Source organism: Sebastes fasciatus, chromosome 15 (genome assembly GCF_043250625.1).
Source record: "Sebastes fasciatus isolate fSebFas1 chromosome 15, fSebFas1.pri, whole genome shotgun sequence".
Lineage (NCBI taxonomy): Eukaryota > Metazoa > Chordata > Actinopteri > Perciformes > Sebastidae > Sebastes > Sebastes fasciatus.
In genome coordinates this window covers 23,417,949-23,441,206 of record NC_133809.1, presented here as the reverse complement: position 1 = coordinate 23,441,206, position 23,258 = coordinate 23,417,949, and the positions used below count along the sequence as shown (strand labels likewise).

General features: G+C 40.4%; 1 protein-coding gene across 9 annotated transcripts in view; it reads left to right on the top strand.

Annotated features, from left to right (window-relative positions):
• The window catches only part of kiaa1109 (KIAA1109 ortholog), a 106,757-nt gene extending 96,326 nt beyond the window's left edge, over window positions 1–10,431 (top strand). For all 9 annotated transcript variants that reach the window (XM_074661393.1, XM_074661384.1, XM_074661392.1 and 6 more), the window contains 8 exons: window positions 453–642; window positions 1,286–1,503; window positions 1,892–2,143; window positions 2,234–2,437; window positions 4,734–4,928; window positions 6,513–6,647; window positions 7,401–7,566; window positions 9,481–10,431. In XM_074661393.1, the coding sequence (XP_074517494.1) occupies window positions 453–642; window positions 1,286–1,503; window positions 1,892–2,143; window positions 2,234–2,437; window positions 4,734–4,928; window positions 6,513–6,647; window positions 7,401–7,566; window positions 9,481–9,697 (1,577 nt within the window). In that variant the 3' untranslated portion in view covers window positions 9,698–10,431. The remainder of the gene's footprint in view (window positions 1–452; window positions 643–1,285; window positions 1,504–1,891; window positions 2,144–2,233; window positions 2,438–4,733; window positions 4,929–6,512; window positions 6,648–7,400; window positions 7,567–9,480) is intronic.
• The last annotated feature ends 12,827 nt before the right edge of the window (window positions 10,432–23,258 follow it).

Genomic DNA, 23,258 nt, shown 5'->3' with positions numbered 1-23,258 from the left:
ATTGATTTTTTGTATTTTTTTTTTGCATATATTGTTAAATAAGTACACAATATGACCAGGGATGTGATCTAAAAGCGTTAAAAAGGCATTTTTTATTTCATCTCGACTTTAACAGACATGTATTTAAATTAAAATCTTTGAGATTAGTACTTTAATACCTTAACATTTTGCAAAATTTAAAAACTATTTATTTCATCTTAATGTGACGTCATCTCAATCCTTGGCAAAAAAAATTACGTAAAACTCATGGAAGTGAAAAGTTTTGTAATCTACTGGATGCTCTGGTCCTAAGAGTACTGCTAGTTCAGTCAAAGTAAATCTTGTTTTTTCCCCAAAATTGTCTCCAAAATCACTTTTTCTCCCTTCTTTTCTTCTCCGTTAGATGGCTACATCACTGTATAAACAGCCACTTAAGCCACTGCTGTGCTGACCAATTGTTTTCTGTTTTCTAGCCCACATCTCCGAACACCCCAACCAGCAACCCAGCCATAAGATCCAGATCACCATGGGGTCAACGGAGGCGCGCGTGGACTACATGGGCTCCAGCATCCTGATGGGAGTTTTCAGCAACGCTGACCTGCAGCTGCAGGACGAATGGAAGGTCAACCTGTGCACCGTGGACACCAGCCTATCAGAGAAAAGGTGTTGAAACGATGTCAGCAGAAGCTCATCATGCAACACAAACACCTCTGGTTCTTGAAATATAGCGCGCTTGATGGAATGCTAAGAGGCTTTTTATTGTTCTCTATGGGCATTTTCAACACCAGTCTCAATTTGGTCCTGTTTCTTAAGCCTCTTTTCAACTACAGGAACTTTCCCCCAGAACTATGAACATTTTTGGGAACTCATTGCATTTTGACTGCAGGGACCAGAGTCTAAATTAAGTTTCTGAGGCTATGGAAACACAGACAACAATGGTCTGAAGGAACCTTTTAGTTCATTGAAAAGTAGTCTAAAATTAGACTAAAATTACCAGGAACTTCTCGGTTGGAAACTCAGCTGTAGTTTGGTTCAACTAAAGCTGGGTAAAACTAATACCACCTGAATTTAGATAGCAGCAAATAACCTTTTTTGGTTTTTGAGACCTTCATTATGGTTTTCTTAATTACTTGGCAACAAAAAATGAGGACACAGATCTGTTATTCCAGATGCAGTGGTGTTTAATTTACACTAATACCATCTGCTCTTTTGCCTCACTTTACCGTTTTCTACAATCTGAACCGTCTTAATCTTCCCGTTCTTCACCTTTACCTCCTTCCCGTCTCCCCTCCGTCTGTCCTTCCAGTGAAATCTTCGTCCACGGAGACTTGCAGTGGGACATTTTCCAGGTGATCATTTCACGCTCCACCACACCCGACCTCATCAAGATCGGCATGAAGCTGCAGGAGTTTTTCACCCAGCAGTTCGACACCAGCAAGCGGGCCCTGTCCACCTGGGGCCCCGGTCCCTACCTGCCCCCCAAAACCCCCGTCATCAACGCCGACAAAGGATCCGCAGAGCTTTGTGAGCACGCCCTTGTTTTTCTATACTGCTGGGAGAAATATTGAATGCAGACTGTGGCATAATAAGGTATGCACAGCGAGTGTCTTAGGCAGCCGTGCTGGTAATGGGAAGCGAACTGATTTGTAATTCTAATGCGGCTTAATTTGTATACCACTTTTTCAAACAGTTGACAAGGTGGTTCAACAACTGAATGTAATCAAACACGCTCATGAGATAATTACAAACAAACAAAAAGCACACGTTTAAAAAAGACTGGAGGCTATGTAAGGATAAAAAAGAACATGATACACAAAACTTGATCCTGTTAGCACCGAGCAGAACGCCTCATGTTCAGGTCAGGATGGATAGCTTCTCATTTTGTGTCTCCTAACCGCCTTTCGTCACACAGACATGGATGCAGCCCATCACCGCCACTGGCCCGGGGTGCTGAAGGTAATCGCCGGCTGCCACATCTCCCTCTTCCAGATGCCTCTGCCCGAGGACGCCGTGCAGCTGGGCGGTTCAATGAGCCTCCATGGCAACCACATGACCCTGGCTTGCTTCCACGGGCCCAACTTCCGCTCCAAGTCGTGGGCTCTATTCCACCTGGAAGAGCCCAACATCGCCTTCTGGACGGAGGCACAGAAGATCTGGGAGGACGGTGAGACAAAAATGTTCGCTGTATAAAATGGTGTTGAAACATGATTACATAATACAAATAATCCATTTTTTTGATAACTGTCACATGCAGGCTCTAAAGATGATTCCACCTACATCGTTCAGACACTGGATTTCCATCTCGGTCACAACACTATGGTGACCAAACCCTGCGGCGCACTCGAAAGTCCAATGGCCACCATAACCAAAATAACCCGGCGGCGGCATGAAAACCCCCCACATGGAGTCGCCACAGTCAAAGAATGGTTCAACTACGTCACTGCCATGAGGAATGAAGGTAAAAATAAATTTAAGATCCGTATACCTCACCGTGTGGAACTCATTGGGATTGTTTTTACGTCAGGGTTTGCAATCTGATAGTGGAAACACAGAATCTTATTATGATGATTATGACTGACAAAAAACTGTATTAAAGGGTCACATTTTTTTCAAATCTGTCTGAAACAACACCGATAAGGTGACATATACAATGAAACTGGATCTCTTCATGGCCAGTAAGAACTCAAAAAGTGTTGCTCAGTTACATCTGAGAATGTGAGTGTTTTTATGGGAAGGTAAAAACATTGTTTCTCATGTACTGGTCAATTTTGAGATTTTATGAGTTAAATATGAATATTTTATGAATTTGAGTTATTTATAGCATGTCTTCTTTCAGACTAGTGGAAAGAAAACATCCAAAATACAAATGTAGGTGTTTATTTTACAGTTGTCTATTTGCGTCTGTAGATTTCTCCTAAATTCACCAAAGTTACCATTAAATAATGCCTCATTTGTATATCTAAACATAACATTTCAGAAAACTTTTAATACAAAAGATATTTGTCTTAATGTAAGTAATCAACTGGGGACGTTTCATGGTGATATCTATTAGGTAACATTTTGTACCCTATTCACCTGTAGTTTCTTCAGAATGTATTAAATTGTACAATACATATCTTTTAAAGGTCGTTTTCGCGAAATTAGTTTTTTTTCTCAGAGCCAGAAATCTCCACCTCAGTAACACTTACATGCACCAAACTTCCCAGTTTCTTTTCTATCTATATTCTGAAGGTTTCTACTGAGGGGTGTGTTCATATATCATTCATAGCCTGATTTATCGAACATTTTATTCCTAAAAACATGGCAAAAAATTGATTTTTCATTGCTGTTGAGAGTATTTTCTGATTTATGGAGTGATAGAAAGAGATATCCAAACTTCCCTCTGTAGAAACCTTTGACTCTGATATGTCAACAAAATGAAACAAGAATTTTGAACCTGGATTTATCCAATGTTCACATTTCTGTTCTGGAAATGTATACATAGTAGCACATATTTGATACAATAATGCCTCATTTGCATATTTAAACATATATTTTCTGAAAACTTGTAATACAAAAATAATTGTGTTAATGTCAGTAGTCAACTGGGGAAGTTTCACGGTGATATAGTAGTTAATTATTTTACCCTATTCGCCTGGGGTGTCTCCCCTAAGATAGACTTGAAAAATGTGAACCAATCCTTTAAATGTGGATCGGTCACACCCGGCCTTAAAGGGTAACTTTGGTATTTTTCAAACTGGACCTTATTTCCCCCATATTTTGTGTCTAGCTGACTAGTAGCGACAACAATTTGTGAAATTGGTCCAGTATTGAGGGAGCGCGCTGTAGAAGGCAGCTGCAATATGGTGCTATTGGGGCAAGCTGGCGCCGTCATTTATGTCCATTAAAAGTGCTTGTTTTTGTCATGACAGGCTCAGATTGTTATTATAAGTGTCTAACATTATGGAAAGAGTCTCTCTCAAGGAGAAATCTCATTCTGAAATCTGGCGAGGTGACGTGTTGGTGGAAGAGTGGGATACATTCATGGTTGAAACGCGAGTGCCAGCCGGGCAGTTTGTTTTGTTGGAGTACAGAAAGCATAGCGAAAGGTAAAGAAAAATGTGTTATTTCTCTGTTGGGTCCTTTTCATCATGTTGTCAGACATTTATAAGAACAATCTGAGCCTGTCAGTGGCAAAAACAAACACTTTTATTGAACGTAACCCTCTCAACTTTCTTTCAACAGCTGCCAGTTACAGCGTTCTCCCTCAATACTGGACCAATTTCAAAAATTGTTGTCCCCATTAGACACTTAGACACAAAACCATGGGAAAATAGGGTCCAGGTTGAAAAATAAGTTACTCTTAAACAACGTCCCTATTAGAGCCAATATCGATCCTGTGTGTACTGTGATGTTTCAGTACATACACATTGCCCTTCTGGATATAGATGTGGTAGAAGACAATATTGTAGACACCTCACAGTATAACGCAATACAGTTCAACAGCTAATAAGGTGGCAATTGACTGCAAATGGTTGCTTCATTGTAGTATCTTCTCAAACTTTCGACTTGTCTCAACTTCAGACAGCTTTGACTGAAAGAAGACAGACGCAGCATTTTATTTTTTTTTCCTAAAAGAGCTCCTTTCTGTCAGCCTTTCCTTGCAGCTGCTGCCCGTTATCTTAAATGTAAAATAGGTGCAGATAGTATTTAACAAAGCCGAGGAGCAGAGAAGTGTGAACATGACCTTAAACTCGTCTTATCTCTTGTTTCAGAGTTGAACTTGCTCAGGAACGTGGAAGCCAACAACCAAGAGAGCGGAGCGGCTGCCAAAAGCTCGAGTCTGCTGAGCAGCTTCCGCAGCTCCTCCAGCTACAACCACGAAACTGAGACAATCTTTGCTCTTCCCAGAATGCAACTGGACTTCAAGTCCATCCACGTGCAAGATCCCGACGAGCCTTCTCTAACAGGTAGGACTGGAGCCCTCGCAGTAATTTAACGGTACATAAAGGCAATAAAGCATCCGTTGAAGTCTTTTCTCTGACTGTTTTTAAGGTCAGACTGGATCCTTTATCACATTAGTTGGCAAATATTGTGTAAACTGTTGCCCTTGACTAACATGACCTCAGCACAATCATGTCAACTTTGCTGCACAGTAGTATTTTATATGTACACAATTCATTTTTCCAATCTGGTTTTCTACGGAGGCCCTGAAGGAACAAGGAGGGGAAAAAAATCAAAGGTTGAAAGATGTACTTTTGCGAGATCTTTTTCTATTTCGTTTTTCATATAGGTCGATGTAAAAGAAAACAAAATTACATCAATATACTTCCAGGTCAGTTCGGCACCATGGAAACAAACAACCACAACAAGGGAGTTGTGGGAGAGGTTCATAGATTTTATTTTGAAATAAAAAGACAAGACAAATGAGACAAGAATTATCTAGCTAGCGCTCCCCGTGCTCCCTCCCCCTCACTCCCTGCCGCTAGGAGACTTCTTCGCTGGGAGGAAAACTGTCGGCAGCTACGGAGGCAGACCTTCAGTTAGCAACTGTAGCAACTCCAATTCAGCCAGCGCAAAGCCCAGCACCGGGGGTCACAGCGGGCTGGTGGCCAGCGGCAGAGCTGTGTGTCACCTGTGTAACGGTAGCTACAGAATGTTTGCTGAGCTGCTTCACTGAAGGTCCGTTATAGAGCATCTTTGCTGGTGTTAACACCGGTTCACCCTTTTCTTCCTTTCCCTTGGGTTTTGACCGGAAGTACTTTATCCCTCGTAAAATATTTCTCCGGAGAACGCAAACGTTTCTCGAGAGAACGTAAAAGTTTCTCGTTAGAACGCAAAAGTTTCTCGTCAGAACCAAAACGTTTTGTGAGAGAACGCAAAAGTTTCGCGACTGAACGTAAAAGTTTCTCGGGAGAAGGCAGAAGTTTTGTGAGAGAACGCAAAAGTTTCTTGGGAGAAGGCAAAAGTTTCTCAGGAGAATGCAAAAGTTTCTCGGGAGAACGCAAAAGTTTCTCTTTAGAACGCAAAAGTTTCAACTTGGAACATAAAAGTTTCTCGTCAGAACCAAAACGTTTTGTGAGAGAACGCAAAAGTTTCTCGGGAGAACGCAAAAGGTTTGCGGGATAACCCAAAAGTTTTGCGAGAGAACGCAAAAGTTTTGCGAGAGAACCCACAAGTTTCTTGGGAGACCGCAAAAGTTTCCCGGGAGAATGTGAGCGTTTTTTTTCCCCCCCCGTCTTGTTTTTTTCTCGCCTATATCCCCTCAGCGGTAGCAGTAGGTTTCATTCCAAAGATTATCGATCATCTGTAACATTCACACTTCCCCTGACAAAACAGTGTGTCCCAATCCTATACTAATGGTAGACACATAGCTGCAAACTTGTCGCTGAAAATGTAAAAAAAAAAAAAAATTGTTCATGTACGACGTTGTTTTTATGCTAATGCTTTATGCCTGCTAATGCCAACGCTACCATCCTTGAGGAAGTTTAAATACTGTATCAGAAGCAACAGGTTTGACCCCTGGTTTATTTTTCTGTTTTTATTTGTTCCAGACGCCAACAGCAAACCCAAAGTGGAGTGCAGCGTGGTGACAGAATTCACCGACCACATCTGTGTCACCATGGACGCCGAGCTCATCATGTTTCTCCACGACCTGGTGTCTGCCTACCTGAAGGAGAAGGAAAAAGGTTTTTGGCTTTTGCATCATTATTCATTCCTCCCTTATCCCCTTCCAGTCTGTCAGTGAGACAATAAAACAAAGTTTTTCAACCGTCCACTTTCTCTGGGACAAATACATGAGTCATCTGCAACAAGTGCAGCAATGAAAAATAATTTTATTCCAGATTGAAAACAGCCTTCAAAGTTCTAACGTCAAGAAAAATTACTCATCAAGCCGTCTACGGAGAAATAACAATACGGAGCACATCTGTCTGCCTCTGTACCTGTGAAGCTGTTTGTATGCTGTTGGACACATTTCAGAGAGCAGCATGAAATGCTAGCAGCTGAGTGTTATTTTCACACACAGCGGGGAGGTCAGAGTGCCCAATGCAGGCAGCATTTTAAGTGGTTTCCCATTGTAACAGAGGAACAAATTAGCACCCTTTATGCCGCATTCTTCACGACAATTACAATAGTGCCGCGACTTTGTTCTGTTGATTCCGCGGCTGAATAGAAAAGAGAAAAAAGGCGAGCGCCGGAGGTTTTCATCAGAGTTTGATCCATCCTGATTAATTAAAGTAGGGCGGATGGGTATTTGAATGTGAATGGAGTCTAGATCTGCGCTGTCAAGGTGCCGACTGTGCTTTCAGGGATATTAATGAATGTTTATTGTGTTCTACTTCTGGGTGTTGTTGTTGAGGAATGTGTTCGCCATGTTAAAAAGGAAAACATCAGGGCGGCGGAGCACACCTCATTGTCTCTCTTCTTCTCCCCCACCTCAGCCCTCTTCGCCCCGCGGATGTTCGCGACTCGGCCCGGCCAGAAGAGCCCCACAGCGCTGCACGACGACAGCTCCACGGACAAGGACAAGGACGACGGCATCAACTACACCACGGTGGACTGGAGGGAGTTCATGTGCAACACCTGGCACTTGGAGCCGACTCTCAGGTCAGCTCTCCACTCCACCGCACACCACAGACATTTGGAGTGTTTTTTTTTTCATTGTTGTTGTTAACAGACGCACACACCTTTTCGTTATGACGGAGTCAAATTGAGTCATTCATGAATAATGCTCACTCGAAAAACTGGCAGAGGATAAAACAGAAAAGAGCGTTTGTGACAGTGTGGAAGCGTCATTCTCTGTGTGACCTTGTGGCCAGATTCCTGCAGTGACGCACGGGCCCAACTTGCAAGTCTAAATACACAAAGCTGTCATGCATCATTGTATAAGACTATTTTAGGTTTTAGAAAAAACAAAAACAAAAACATGCCACACAAATGAAATTAAAAGCACTCTTTTTTTCACACTACGCTAAAACCTTTTTTACAGTAAAGAGTGACTTGTATCCTATATTCTAGGGCTGTGTATTGGCAATAATCTGGTGATACAATACGAATCATGATACAGGGGTTAAGATTCAATTTGATTATATTGTGATTTATTTTTTTTTTAAATCAAATTTGAAGAAAACTGTCATAATATAAAGAACACACCACCATAAGCAAAAAAACGTAGAAAAAAAGTTTACGTTTTTATGCAATAAGAACAGCGGGATCTGCATTTTTGCATTTATCACAGTCCCTGTAACATCCAACATCATAGCCCTACTTTGAGATGGCACATACAGTATACTGAGAGGGTGCATATCTTTGAGGTAGTATTGACTAAGCTCATCTTTACATGTAAAAAAAATAATTAAAAGTCATACAGTGTTTTTGAGAAAATCAATATTGTATCAGAAACATAATATCACAATAATCAATCGGATCATATATCGAGGATTGGTCTTTCCTACGCCGATATTAAGGCGATTTTAACTAAATCACTATCAGAACTACGATGTTATAAAAAAATCTCTAGAATCTGCGCCCTACTGTGCATTCAGAGATGTTTCTTGCAGCGCGGCATGACCGTCCGCTGAACCCCGTTAATCAGCAAGAGTGAATTTTAAATCCTTAATTACAAACCAGTATGCAGTCTCTTTTCCATGGATCTGACACCCCGCATCTCCGTTATCCACATGCCTGATCACCAAAACTTTGCTCTGCATTCCATAAGAGTAGTTATGGATATGATTTGAATTGTGATTTGAGGTCAGAGGTCAAGGGACCCCTTTGAAAATGGCCATGACAGTTTTTCCTCCATAAAATTAAGTGTGAGTTCGGAGCGTTATTTAGCCTTCTTCGGGACAAGCTAGTATGACATGGTTGGTTCTAATGGATTCCTTACGTTTTCTAGTTTCATATGCTGCCAGGATCTTCACTCTAGATTTAAAACCCCGCTACAACCTCCGATCCCAAGTTGCATTAATGCGTTAAAGAAATTAGTGGCGTTAAAAGGAATTTACGTTAACGCCTTATTATTGCATTAACGTTGACAACCCTATTCAAAAGTTAAAATTCTCACTATGCAGAAAAATGTTCTCCCGTCAGGTTATATTATCTACTTTTATTATTATTATTGAATTATTATTAGTAGTGCATTAATGTGTGAGCAGCATGTTATGTTTCAGCTGCTTGAGATGGAGCTAATTTCATATTTGAATTCTGTTGGATACATAAATCTGTAGCAATGCATTGTGTTTTATCGGCTCATAGATTTTGTATATGATAACTTCATCTCCAAAGTAACTAGTTGTTAAATACAAATACAAATACTCAAGTAAAGTACCTCAAAATGGTACAGCACTTGAGTAATTGTACCTGAGTTACATTCTACCACTGTTAGTGAGGATGTTTGGACTGAAATCATTTTTCTGTAGATTTAAAACAATCGGAGTTGAAATAATTCTACAATAATTATCATTTGTCATTTGCATAAATATTGGCATTGACTAAACTAAACATATCTTCCATCTTCAGGCTCATTTCCTGGACAGGACGTAAGATCGACCCGGTGGGCGTGGACTACATCTTGCAAAAACTGGGCTTCCACCACGCCCGCACCACGATCCCCAAGTGGCTGCAGAGGGGCGTGATGGACCCGTTGGACAAGGTTCTGTCTGTTCTCATCAAGAAGCTGGGCACCGCCCTGCAGGACGAGAAAGAGAAGAGAGGCAGGGACAAAGAGGAACACTAAGGAACACTCATACCACTGTAATCGAAGCTGTGCATACGTTCTCTGCGGGTCACACACACTGGATTACTGTATTACAAACGGCCACTACTGTACAACACGTTTGTCGAAACACTTTACCTGCTACAGCCTGTGAAATTCAGCATAGTCGTTCACTGTGGTGCACGCGCCACCGGCGGCTCTGACTGAAGCGTTTTGCACCAATGTCGTTTTTTCTGTATATTTTGAACAAAAGTAGCAAATGTTTAGGATAATTGGATGCTTTAACGGTGAAACCCTGCCTCTTTTACCTGTTGTAAATGACCTTCGCTTGAAAGTTTATTTTAAGGCTTACCAATATTTCATGAGAAATGATTTTCTTATACCATTGCCTTTTCTTTGTTTCCCATGGAACACATGGTAGATATGCTTTATGTATTTTATAGTGTAGTTTTAAGATATTTAAGAACAGTTCAGTGACAGTGTTCATGATTTTTTCTTTTCTTTTCTTTTTTTGATGTGAACAAATAAATACTGGGAGGTTAAGGCACATTGAGGACGCTATGAATTTGTAATTATCATTTTGAATCACTATTTATGGGTATGTGAAATGCAAAGTCTATAACATGTATTAGCTTGGTGTGTCAAGCTTATTTTTGTCCTTTTTTTAAATCCATACAGTAGAACCAGTGTATATAATTAAATTTCTTAAATATGTTGATTTCCTAACTTAATAAAAATATTGCCATTCAATTTTACATGAAGCTTAGGGGTCTGTTATTTTGTTCAATTGGTTAAAAATAATACTTTTGAAAGGTATTGTTGTTTTTTAGGGCTGTCAAAATGAACAAAACACTCAGTTTTATAGCTAGAGTGAAGATAAACCTAAGGAATCCATTGGTACCAACCATGTCATAATAGCTTGTCGCAAAGTAGGCTAAATAACACTACAAATTTACGCTAAATTTTGGAGAGGAAAAACGTGATTAAATATTTCAATCGATTGACAACCTTAGTTATTTTAAATTGTAGAAATTATGAGAAATGTATGTTAAAGGTGCATTCCAATTCCAACAATTTTTACGCATGCTGTAAAGGTCCGTTTTCTCGTCATGAGGAATACGTGAAAACAGCTTAATAATGTTTTCTATTGCTCTAGAGGAGCTTACTAAAGTCTGAAAATGCTATTGGTTCATTCTGCTGCTTCAGTTTTTACCATATTTTGTCTCTTGTGAGATCCCCAACTTTAGGAGGAGCAACCAGTGGGCGACCAGCGGTTCTGAAAAGTGAAGCCAATGCAGAAGTGCCTTAAACTTGCATTCTTTCTTATAGCCAGCAGGGGGCGACTCCTCTGGTTGCAAAAAGAAGTCTATGAGAAAATGAACCTACTTCTCACTTGATTTATTACCTCAGTAAACATTGTAAACATGAGTTTATGGTCTCAATCGCTAGTTTCAAGTCTTCTTCAATACAGCATGATGTTCATTTAGTAAATTATGGTCCCATTTAGAGTCAAATAGACCATAAAGCAGCCATGGCGTTGTCCGGTCTGGTTGTTGTCCATGTTTTCGTCTTACAACTTTAACCCTTTCACAGTGTGTTTTCAGTTCATGAAAGTTAATTGTAAAGTTTTGGTTGCCTAAAAATGTCTTAATCAGCGTTCGGTTGTACTTCGCTCCACCCTCTTGTGTCACTTCTGGTTGTAAAAAAACAAGATGGCGACGGCCAAAATGCCGAACTCAAGGCTTCAGAACAGCAGTCCACAAACCAATGGACGACGTCCACTTCTTATATACAGTCTATGGGAGCAATACCATTCCAAATCACATACTTTTTCTTTTTACTTTTAGTACACACTGCAGCTGCCCTTACAACATTTTTATTTTTGCATGCAGTATGCGTACAATTAGGACATACTACTTCTTTATGACATTTCGCCTTGAACTTTTACCCTCTTGCTCATATGGTGCCTTCAAATGAGGTCGTGTTTACCGTGTTCACCAGAAGAGTCCATACTAATGCCCCCCTCTTGTGGTATTTACACCCTCGGAAGTGGAAAGTTTCTGAAAGCTCTGAGTTCACGAGTTGTGACGTGTTTGTTGACGTTGTCAGAAATGGCGGAGGCCTTGGAAGTTCATTTTTTGGTACATAAAAAGTGAATATATTGTGATTTTAGTTGTATATTGTTTTTCTTGGTAATTTTATAATATATCTGAGGAAAATGTTGATATTGCCAACTGCCTCATCTTTTTCCTCTGTCATCATGCCTTTGCATTTCCTGCATTATGTTACCCACTTGCTAGCTTGCTAAATTGTTAGCCTCTGTGGGCTTCTAGATGCCGACAGTAACATTAATATTGCCGTTCTTACGACCTTACCACTTTAACGCCAAGCATATCGTGTACACGACTTCCCATGTTATAAACAAAAGCTCACGAGTTTCATCTGAAGGAACCAATATATCTGCTGCAACAGAGGATTGTGGGTCAGAGTAGCCGGAAAATCATGCTGGCTTACATACAGCAAAATAGGACCGGATGCAGTATAGGACATCATGGTATTTTTTGGCATACTGCATTTGACATACTATGCAGTGGGACATACTAAATCTTTTTCTGACATGCTAAATAGTATGGTAGTATGGATATTGGAATGCACAGTAGATCACTGGAGCGCCCCTTTAACGAAGTTTAGTTCCCGTAGGTGGCGCTCTCTTTTTGTTATACCTTAAAGCAATCGTGGCTTTCACTGCTCATTTTTCCAATCTGTGAAATGCACCACTTCATGTGGCGAAGGACTTTCCCCAGGAAACGGCTGTCAGACAGGTGTTCAGAACTTCAAATGAAACTTTAATGAAGGGGGAATGGGTTGTGCTTTTTTTTTTTTTTTTAAATGTCTCATATTGTTTGAATCAAAGCTTAAAACGGCGTCAGCAGAAATACATTTTTCTTTCTTCCGGCAGTAATTTGTTTCTGTTCTGGGTTTTTAGGTCAATTAATGAGCGTGTGTAAATCTACAAGATTCACTTAGTAATTTATAACAACTTCTCCTCCAATGTTTGTCAGAACACCTCCCTGCCACCTCGCCACCTCCCTATTCATGAAGGCCCTGCTGTGCTCACCGCGGGGTTTTGTTAATGCAGTACTCTGACTGTAAGACTCCCACTACCAGAGCTAATCTCCTCCGCTGTGATATCCCCCCTCACCAGGAGCCATGTTCCACTTTTGGTTCCATGCCACGCTTTTTGCATTTTTGATGGTTGCGTTGGCGAGTGAAGAAGAGAGCGTGGTGGCAACGGTGGAGAGGAAGAAGAACAGCATGTCGTCCTCTGTGATGTCTGCTGTGAGATTACAGCCGTGTCACCTGAGGAAACCCAGACAGCTCAGTGTGAGAGCACAAGCTCAAGTCTTTGCTCTTGCTTGCCTGGGCCGGACATTATTTTAGATTTTTATTCAGCCTGCCGCACCCCCCCTTTTCCCTTTGAAGTCATTTCTATTTTACATATTTCCCCACACTGTTTTTTCTTTTATTTCTTCCACTTCACAGAGTGTGTACACATTAACATGGAAGCCGAGTGAGTGACCAGTAGATGGAGTCAAAAGCCAGTCGTCCCGCAATCTGAACTCCTCCTTAATGACACATCAGCTCCCTGCGGTTTGCTGTCCTGCTACTGAATTATGAAATAGAAACAGAATAGAAAGCATTAAAAAGTCATGAAGTGGCCAGAGATGGCGAGCTGCTTCAATCGCCTCCCTCTGTTCATTCCTGGTCCAGGGATCAGTCTGAGCTGCCCACAATAATAGAAAAACCAACATAAAACAATAAGTATAACCAGCATATATAACAGAAACAGTCTTCGTTAATAATTATAATATGGGAGAGGTGGAGTTAAAACAGTCTAGAGCGGCATGCTGGAAAATGAATATTTTATCTGCAGAATACAGAACTTTTCAACATAAAGGGTTTGAAGCTTTGAAGTGAGCCAGATAGCAACTGGTTGAGCTTTTGACAGTTTCCTATATGCAGTTTTTAGGAGAAAATGCTCTTTCCAGAATGAAAGTCTTCATTAGCAGGGAGCTGACAGTGTATAGAAACAAAAGCAGACAGAGAACGCTTTAATCCTGGTCAAAGAGGCCTTTAAACTTCGCCCTATACGCAATACAATGTGCCCATATAGGACAAACACAAATCTACCCGAAAATAGCCTCATAGAAATCATCATTGAACATAATGAGACGGTTATGTTCTTTATGAGTCGGGTATAAGCCAATTATAAGAACAATAACAATTCTGGGGTTGCCAAGTCGTGAAAATACATTTTGTTGGTGTTGATCCTCCAACATCTTGCTTTGCCTTTCTTTTTCTTTTTAATTCACCACTCAGATTTGTAAAAAAAAAAAACTTTATTAATGACTTGTTAAAGCAGCAGTAGGCAGAATATTGTTGGCATCATTGTGCAAAAATTCCATAATAACCTTTCAGTATATTGTAATTCAAGTGTTCTGAGAGAAAACTAGACTGCTTCACCTCCTCATGGCTCTGTTTTCAGCCTTTAAAACAAATCTAGCCAGTGACAGGAGACTTTGGCCAATCAGAGGTCATTTCAGAGAGAGAGAGCATTCCTATTGGCTGTTCATTCAACGGAGGCAGCTGTCAATCACTTGCGAACTCCGATCAAACGGTCAAACAAGCGCTGATCAAATATGAATCAATATTCTGTTACTGTAATGTCTATTTCTCTCCTCAAATGTTTTCAGAAACATCTTGTAGTGTACTGTTTAGCTGTAAAATGAGAAAGTGTGCTCCGACTGGTGGGCGGTGCTTGGTATTTCCTAAACTGATCTCAGCATGGCTGCCGGGTCACAAACTTTTTTCATTTTACAGCTAAACAGTACACTACAAGATGATTCTGAAAACATTTGAGGCGAGAAATAGGCATTACAGTAACAGAATATTAATTCATATTTGATCAGCGCTGCCTAGTTTGACCGTTTGATTGGAGTTTGCGAGGGATTGACAGCTGCCTCTGTTGAATGAACAGCCAATAGGAACACTCTCTCTCTGAAATGACCTGTGATTGGCCAAAGATTTTTTTTTAAAGCCTGAAAACAGAGCCATGAGGAGGTGCAGAAGTCTAATTTTCTCTCAGAACACTTGAATTACAATATGCTGACATGTTAATATGGAATTTTTGCCCGATGATGCAAAAAAAATTATGCCTACTGCAGGTTTAATCAGGAGCTGATAGTAATAGATTTACAGCAATACATATAGGAAAATACTCTCTCATCCCATGCATGCACAGCTCCACTCAGTCTAAAATACCCCTATATGCAAGAAACGATTATGTTTTCTTCGCAGCTTTTTACTTTCATTTCAGAAAATGGCTTTTAAGGGAGTATTTTTCACATCTTTTTCCAAATTATCACCGCGCTATGGAAGTCCTCATTAGCCTAATGATGGATAGAAAGAGCAGAGACGTGATACCTTTAAGAATGCTCGAAACCTCTTCAAAGCTGTCTTGGAAAGCATTGCCCTACAGAACAAATGTGCCCATGTGGGACAATAAAGACTGAACTGCATTAAATTGAATACCGCCGAGCGCCATTATGATGTACGGCAACTAAACTGCCTTAATACAAATGAGCAGATTGAGATTTGAACTACTCTTTGATTGACTTTCTAATTGCTTGTTCCACTTCATCAGCCTTTACCTTGATTTAATAACTCGGCGTAACAATACGGGCTGAAATGTTGAAAGGAGAAGCTGGTAGATGGTATAATAGTCGGAATGTCCCGTTTCCTGATCAGCGCTGTGTGGAATGCCGCCACACAGAATAGATCAGCGTCTTCTCTCGCTTGGTGGTGACCTCCCTCACTGCCATGTTGTCTGAACCCTCTCGCCGTGAACAGCTGCCATAGCTGCGGTAGCCCTCTTATGTATGCGAGCTTGAATATGGTGCTTCTATACTTTTGCCAAGGCAGCGGGTTCAATCTCCTTGTGCGCCCGCTAGCCAGCAGTTTGAAGACTGTCATCAAATACAGCTTGTCAGTCATTTCTCAGGGAGTGCAGTGAAACTTCCAGAAATCTATACATAGAGAATAATTACCCAACTCTGCAGTTCCATTCAGCTCTACATGGAGCTTCTTTTTTAGCATCTTTCAGCTCATTGTTTTGCTTTTATGGCCTGTAAATTAAACCTGCATTAACACATTTTGGCCACTTGGGGTCAGTGCACATGGAAACAAGCTGTAAACATTGACATATTATCACCTTTTAATTAGGGCTGTCATCGAAGAATTGTTCATAGTTAATCGCGATGAATCGCACATTTTTTATCTGTTCAAAATGTACCTTAAAGGGAGATTTGTCAAGAATTTAATACTCCTATCAACATGGGAGTGGACAAATATTCTTGCTTAATGCAAATGTATGTATATATTTATTATTGGAAATCAATTAATGACCAGAAACCCTCACAGGTACTGCATAAAAAAAATTCTCAAATCATAACAAGCTGCAGCCCAACAGGCAACAACAGCTGTCAGTGTGTCAGTGTGCTGACTTGACTATGACTTGCCCCAAAACTGCATGTGATTATCATAAAGTGGGCATGTCTGTAAAGGGGAGACTCGTGGGTACCCATAGAACCCATTTTTATTCACATATCTTGAGGTCAGAGGTCAAGGAGACCCCTTTGAAAATGGTCACGCCAGTTTTTCCTCACCAAAATGTAGCTTAAGTTTGGAGCATTATTTGTATAATAGCAGTATTTTCACTTTAGCTTTAAAACCGAGCCCGCTACAACCTAAAAATCTCAAGTTGCGTTAATGCGTTAAAGAAATTAGTGGCGTTAAAACAAATTTGCGTTAACGCATTATTATCGCATAATATATAATATATTATATATATATATATATAACTGCTGTAAGTAGCCTTTTCCACATTTTGACTTTGACCATATTGTGGACATTTTGAAACAGTTGACAACAGCCAAGAATAACGAAAACACTGTTTCAAACCTGTCAATTCTTTCAGGAAATGACAGGCCTTCAGGATGGCATGTCACACCACTGACCCCCCCTTACCTGTGGCACTTTGTCAGACTTATCTCTGGCAGTGTGAGATAAAGTCTGTTGGGGTTCGCCTGAACAAACTACAGCCGTCACTGACAGTTTCATAACCAGCGAAATGCACATCAACACAACACTCACACCAATTATTGTGCATTGTGTAGTCTGCGAGAGCCAATGTCAGGGTGCAATAAAATCTTGGTGCATGAATCTTCATTGGCAAAATGTCATATGTAGCCTACAAGTCGATGCTTTTCTTTCATATGCATTAATCTGCAATATTAACTTTACATCTTCGCACATTAGCTGCAGTTTTAACCCTCACCCAGGTCTCTTTTTGCTATTGTTTTTGGATGAATTCATCCAGACTGGTGCTTTAGTTGAACATTTCTCAAGGCACAACGTGAACTTTATATCTCACAGCTTGTTCAGTGACCCACGCTTATTCAAATTTATGTAAACAAGGATGAGAGGTGTTTCATCCTGGGACTATTTGCATTAAATGCCTTATGGGCTAATCATCGCTTATAAAGGGGTGATGGAAATACAACTGATATGAATGTACTTGATTAGGACTGGCGGTACTTATGCTCACCTTTTTGGCTGATACTTTATTGTGCCTTTTCAATCAAGCAATTCTGACTAATGCATTCAAAGTCAGCAGAATCGATGCTAACACAATGAGTCTTTCATTCAGGATCAATTCGTATAATGGCAATAAGTACTGCAGGTCAACAAGACCTCACATTAAATTTGATAAAATTTCCCCAGTGACCTCAGAGCACACTGTATCTGTTCTAAACTGAAACGTACTAAATGGGGCGCAGCCAGGAGAGTGCTCTGTTCTTACTTCTTTTAGACCTTAGAGCAGCATTTGAGATTTGATCATGAAATTTTAATCAAGTCACTTAAGCACTGAGGTGGGTATCTGGCTCAGCACCGAGCTGTCTCCGATCCCATCTTTCTAATAGACCTTTGTCTGTTAGACAATTCGTTTCTCGGAGGCACACGGCTCTTAAAAAAAAGTCCCGCAGAGCTCAGTTCCGGGTCTCGTCCGTTTGTTCCTCTACAGTACAAGCTCCCACTTGGAAATGTCTTTTAATAACACTGTACGTCTCTCCAAAGGTGCGCAGAACATACCAATTTATACAAGCTGTTACAACAGTGACACATACATCATGAACCTATACTGGATGTCTTGATGGAAGTCAAAATCTTTTTTAAAAAACACTCACCTCTTACTTAAAGGGAATGTATGTACATTCTTACATGTATAAACGTTTTTAATAGTTTTTTATTGCCAACGTGTGAACAAGTTGTAACCTGACCTAAAAAATTAGACCTTCTGCTACTTTCTGGGTTTCCTCTTTCAGCCTGTAGACTGCTTTTAATGTGGAAACCCCAGAAAAACCTTCCTGCATTCTTCACATTAAAAGCAGTCTACAGGCTGGTAGAGGAAACCCAGAAAGTTGCGGAGGTTCAAGTTTTTTAGGTTAGGTTACAGCCAGTTCACACATTGGCAATAAAAAATTATTAAAAACGTTTATACGTGTAAAGACTTACGTACAGTCCCTTTAACATTATTTTCAAACTGAGAGATCTTCATTTTTGACCTTTAGTTTTGACCTTTTTAGTTTACTTTACAATAGGAGATTATTACACTGTCATATTGTATGGGCAAGCGCTTTCCCCACATACAATATCTTCATAAAATTCTATACTGCTGCAGAAACGTTTTGTCAGAATAGCAACTTTCTCAGAATTGTGCTGCAATCTTCACCACTTTTATACCTTCATTTTAAAGTGAAGTACTTGAGACTTGCCAGAAAGCTTTAAAAGGTTGTTTTTTTTATATGTAATTCTCATGTTCATTTTCACATAACTAGACAAATCAATAACCTTTACCTACCAATGTATCGTACATCTCGAGGATAGTGAATAAAAATGTAATTGAAATACCAATTTGAGTCCAATTATGGAATATGAACTTGTATTACTGACTGATTCTCTGTCTTTGTCTATATAAAGAATGAGACTCAAAAGTGCTTTGATGTCAAGAAGCATTTGTACTGAATAATCCTGATTTTGTCTTTAACCTTTTTTGCCATTATCTACAGCAGCCTAACTTGCAAAATCATGATGTGATTAGGCATGTAAAAAATATGCATGTTAATTGATATTTTATTTTGCATTGTTTTTATTCATAAATATTTTTTTGTCTTTTAGATGAGTTTTTTTGAGATAAGGTCGTGGTGGGTTTCTACCTCACCTGAACATGTATTTTTTTTTCTGTTTATTACACGGCTTTGTTGAATACTCGATTCTGATTGTTCAATTACGGCGTTCTGCGGTCTGTTATTTCTTTATAGCAGACCGTTGCTATGTATAACAGACCGTTGCCATGGGTGCAATACGGACTCTGATGGACCGTTTTTGTGTAAAATTATTGATTTTTTCAGTAGGTAGCCGTTTAATAAGTGGGATAATGTACAGCTATAGCGGGTCATTGTTGTGAAAGAAACCCCTTCAGGAAAATTAGAGACCCCTCCGTGCGGCATCGCCCTGTCTGGGTTTCTTTCACAGCAATGACCCGCTAGCTGTACATTATCCCTGACTTACTCTTTCTCTGTCTGACCTTTCCTCTAATAAAAATAATGTGCGAATAAAACATGAACATAAAGGTCATATGCGTAAGTGTTTTGTGTCGGACACTGACTGACATTGAAAATTGCCTTTAGAGGCTAGTAGGTCGAAATGTATTCACAACTTATCTATGTAGTATTAGTAGCCAATCTGTGTTCATCTTATTTTTGTTTTATTTTATTTTTATATCTTTTATAATTATAGGTTTTTATTAAAACATTTTTTTTTTTTTTACTTTTCCATCCCCCATGGCTGATTTCCATTATACTTTTATTAAACAACAGTTATCTTTATTAGGGCTTTGGATCCCCAAGGTTTGAAATTATTTGGATGTTATAATTTTATTTGGACAGCATTTTAAAGAACAAGGTATAAACAAACATCATGACAAATTACATGGAATTAGACAAGGTAAAAGGGACACACCGAAAAGGTCATTGATTATATAAAATCCATGGAGAAAGCTCTTTTGGAGTTTATTCATCGGGGATGATTCAGCTTCTAATGACTGGGGAGGTTCGTAACAAGTGATGTGTGCTTTTAAATGTTTTTGTTGTGAGAAATTGGACTGTTCAGTGCTGAGAGGAGACATGAAAATAACATGACAGATAGGGAGGACGGGAGGATGACATACGACAAAGGTTCCAGGGAAGATTTAGAGCATCATGAGTTCACGGTTGCGTTTTAGCCGACGGACTCAGCAGGAAGCCACTCAATCCATCTGTGCTGACAAACACCCATCAATAATGAAACCAACGGGAAATGGAGAGATGATCTCTTCTGTCAGCGTGTTTAAATCCTAACAGCTGCCAGATGTTGAAGAGGTGTTTGACTGAAGCAGGAATAGAGAGAGTTACAGTTGTGTAAAATAGAATTCTAGACTCTGAACAACGACACTTTCACGTGACAGTGACAACAGTGACAGTTTAACTTTTTTGATTTGTAACTGAAGTATGCAGCAGTATCCAACTCTCTTTACATGAGAGTCTAGAGTTAGCTCAGCATCACAGAAGGGAGAGTTTGGTAAGCCTACTTTTGCGTACAATGTTGGGCATTTGTGAAACTAACGACATCCCTGTTAGCATCAGGTGTACTTTATGTAGTGCTAATTAGCAACTGTTGGCATAATAACACACTAAACTACTGTAATATGATGAACATGGTAAAGATAATACCTGCTTAACATCATTTTAGCATTTTCATTGGGTCGTATCTAGAAGGAACGCACAAATTGAAAAAACTCTTGCGAGACTCGCTGCCTGACAGCCTGTTCCAACCTTAACCATTCAAGGTCAATGCGTAACCTTAACCTTTCAAGGTCAATGCCTAACCTTAACCATTTAAGGTCAATGCCTAACCTTAACCATTCATGGTCAATGCCTAACCTTAACCATTCAAGGTCAATGCCTAACCTTAACCATTCAAGGTCAATGCCTAACCTTAACCATTGGAGGTCAATGCCTTACCTAAACCATTTAAGGTCAATGCCTAACCTTAACCATTAGAGGTCAATGCCTAACCTTAACCATTTGATGTCAAGTAGAGGTGCTTAGTATTTCCTCAATAGATCTCAACATGGCTGTCGGGTCACAAACATTCTCAGTTTGCGAGTGATTGACAACAGCCTCAGATGAATGAACAGCCAATAGGAACGCTCTGTCTCTGAAATGCCCTGTGATTGGCCAAAGTCTCCCGTTACGGGCTAGATTTTTAAAGGCTGAAAACAGAGCCATGAGGAGGTGCAGAAGTCTAGTTTTCTCTCAGAACACTTGAATTACAATATGCTGAAATGTTATTATGGAATGTTTGCCCAACGATGCCAAAAACATTCTGCCTATACTGCAGGTTTAAGGACTATAGGCTACATGCCAAATTCCCAAGCATGGATGTGGAGAACAAAAACGTTTAAAGAAGAATTACACACTTCGAAATGAGCATCTTGCAGACATGACTATGGCTATATGTCAAAGATTAAATGCAAAATGCTGTCTACTATGAGATTTGACTGTGTGGTAACTTATGAATATCTTATAAAAAGTGGAGCAAAGCGAGGCTGAGAGAATGCAACAAAGTGAAAGACCTTAGGCTGAACTTTTGCGGAACTCTGCCCCTGTTATTGTCTGCAGAGGATTACTGTCTGACGAGTTTTCAATTTGAACAGAAAAAAGGTTGTACAGTATGGAGAAAGATAGAAGCTGAACCAATTTACAGCAGCGCACTTAATGCCAAGCAAAGAATGTGGCCACACAAAGGCTGCGCTAAGATATAAAAGGATTAAAACAGAAGTTTCACCTAAATTCACTTACATTATAACACTGGATAGTTGAATCAGGGCAGCCCCGACATCCTGGGTATTGTTAAAAAACCAGAAAAGTTCTGGAAAGGCATTACCTGTCAAAATTGCAAGTTCTCCTCATCTGCTTCCTGTGGAGGAAACGTTTAAAAGTGGCCTCAGCCAGGTGATCCCAGCTCACCCTTACACACACCTCTTTCAGAATTTAGTGTGAAGCGTGTACATCGTTAGCCTCTGTCACCGCGACGAAGAAGGGTCAAAAAATGGCAGAATTCAGCAGAAACTGGCCCACCAACAACGATTCCTGAACGAGGATCCCGAGAAAAACTGGTTGACAACAAATTTTTATGTTAAATACCAGAAATAGACCTCGAAACAACCCCAGAGAAGTGATCATTTTTAGATATAATATCAGAGAAAGAAAAGTCACTTTGAAGCTTTCGCAGAAGGTTTTCAAAGCCTCCCAGAAGTTAAAGATGCAAGACAGTGATCCAGAGCGATACATTCACAGGCGAGAGAAGGGGGCAGACAGAGCTTTAAAAATAACTGATTGATGGTCGGACATATGGAAGTCTATTTCTTTCCCCCACCGTAGAGCTGAAAACAATAGTTACGTATGTAACTACGGTTCTATGAGTTCTGGATGACTGCCAGAGGCAGTGTTTAACACTGGATGTTATCCATCTCGCGCACGCGCAGGTCGAGTATTTAATATCAACAAAGTCACATGTGACCTGGGATGACGTAGTTTATATAAGCCCACGTCATCATCAGATATGTCCCTCCAGAATCTTCTCGCCAAGATTCCGAGTGACAGCCAACTCTGGCAGTCATCCAGAACTCATAGAACCGTAGTTACATACGTAACTATCGTTCTATTTCGTTCTTCCTGACTGCCAGAGGCAGTGTTTAACACTGGATGACTACTACCAACGTAGTCACGAGGAAAACCCACCTCACCGGGAACGGCCTGTGGATTCCTGAAAGACCACCGATGCTATTGCATGGGGAGCAGCAACATTGACCCTGTAAAAACGGGCAAAGGTGCATGGAGTAGCCCAGCTGGCCGCAGCGCAGATATCACTTAGGGGGATCCCCCGTAGCGCTGCCCAGGAAGTGGAGACACTCCTGGTGGAGTGGCCTCTGATATTAAGAGGTAAAGGCAGTCCTTTTGACCTGTATGCTTCCTCAATGGCCTGAACAATCCACCTGGAAAGCCTCTGCTTGGACAGGGTGTGCCCTTTCCTATGGCCCCCATAGCAGACAAACAGACTATCAGAGCGGCGAAAGCTCGCAGTCACCTGTATATAATGCCTTAAGGCCCTCACTGGGCAGAGCAGTTCCGCTGACTTAGCATCTTCCCCCTGTAGGCATGAAGGGTCATAAGCTGCCAGCTCAATGACCTGATTAGAGTGGGTCGGAGCCAACCTCTTCGGAAAAAATGATGGGTTAGGCCAAAGTGCTACCCCTGTGCCATCTGAGTTCCAGCGAATACACTTTTCACTCACTGACAAGGCGTGAAGTTCACTCACACGTTTTGCTGATGCCATCGCCAAAAGGAAAGCAACCTTTACT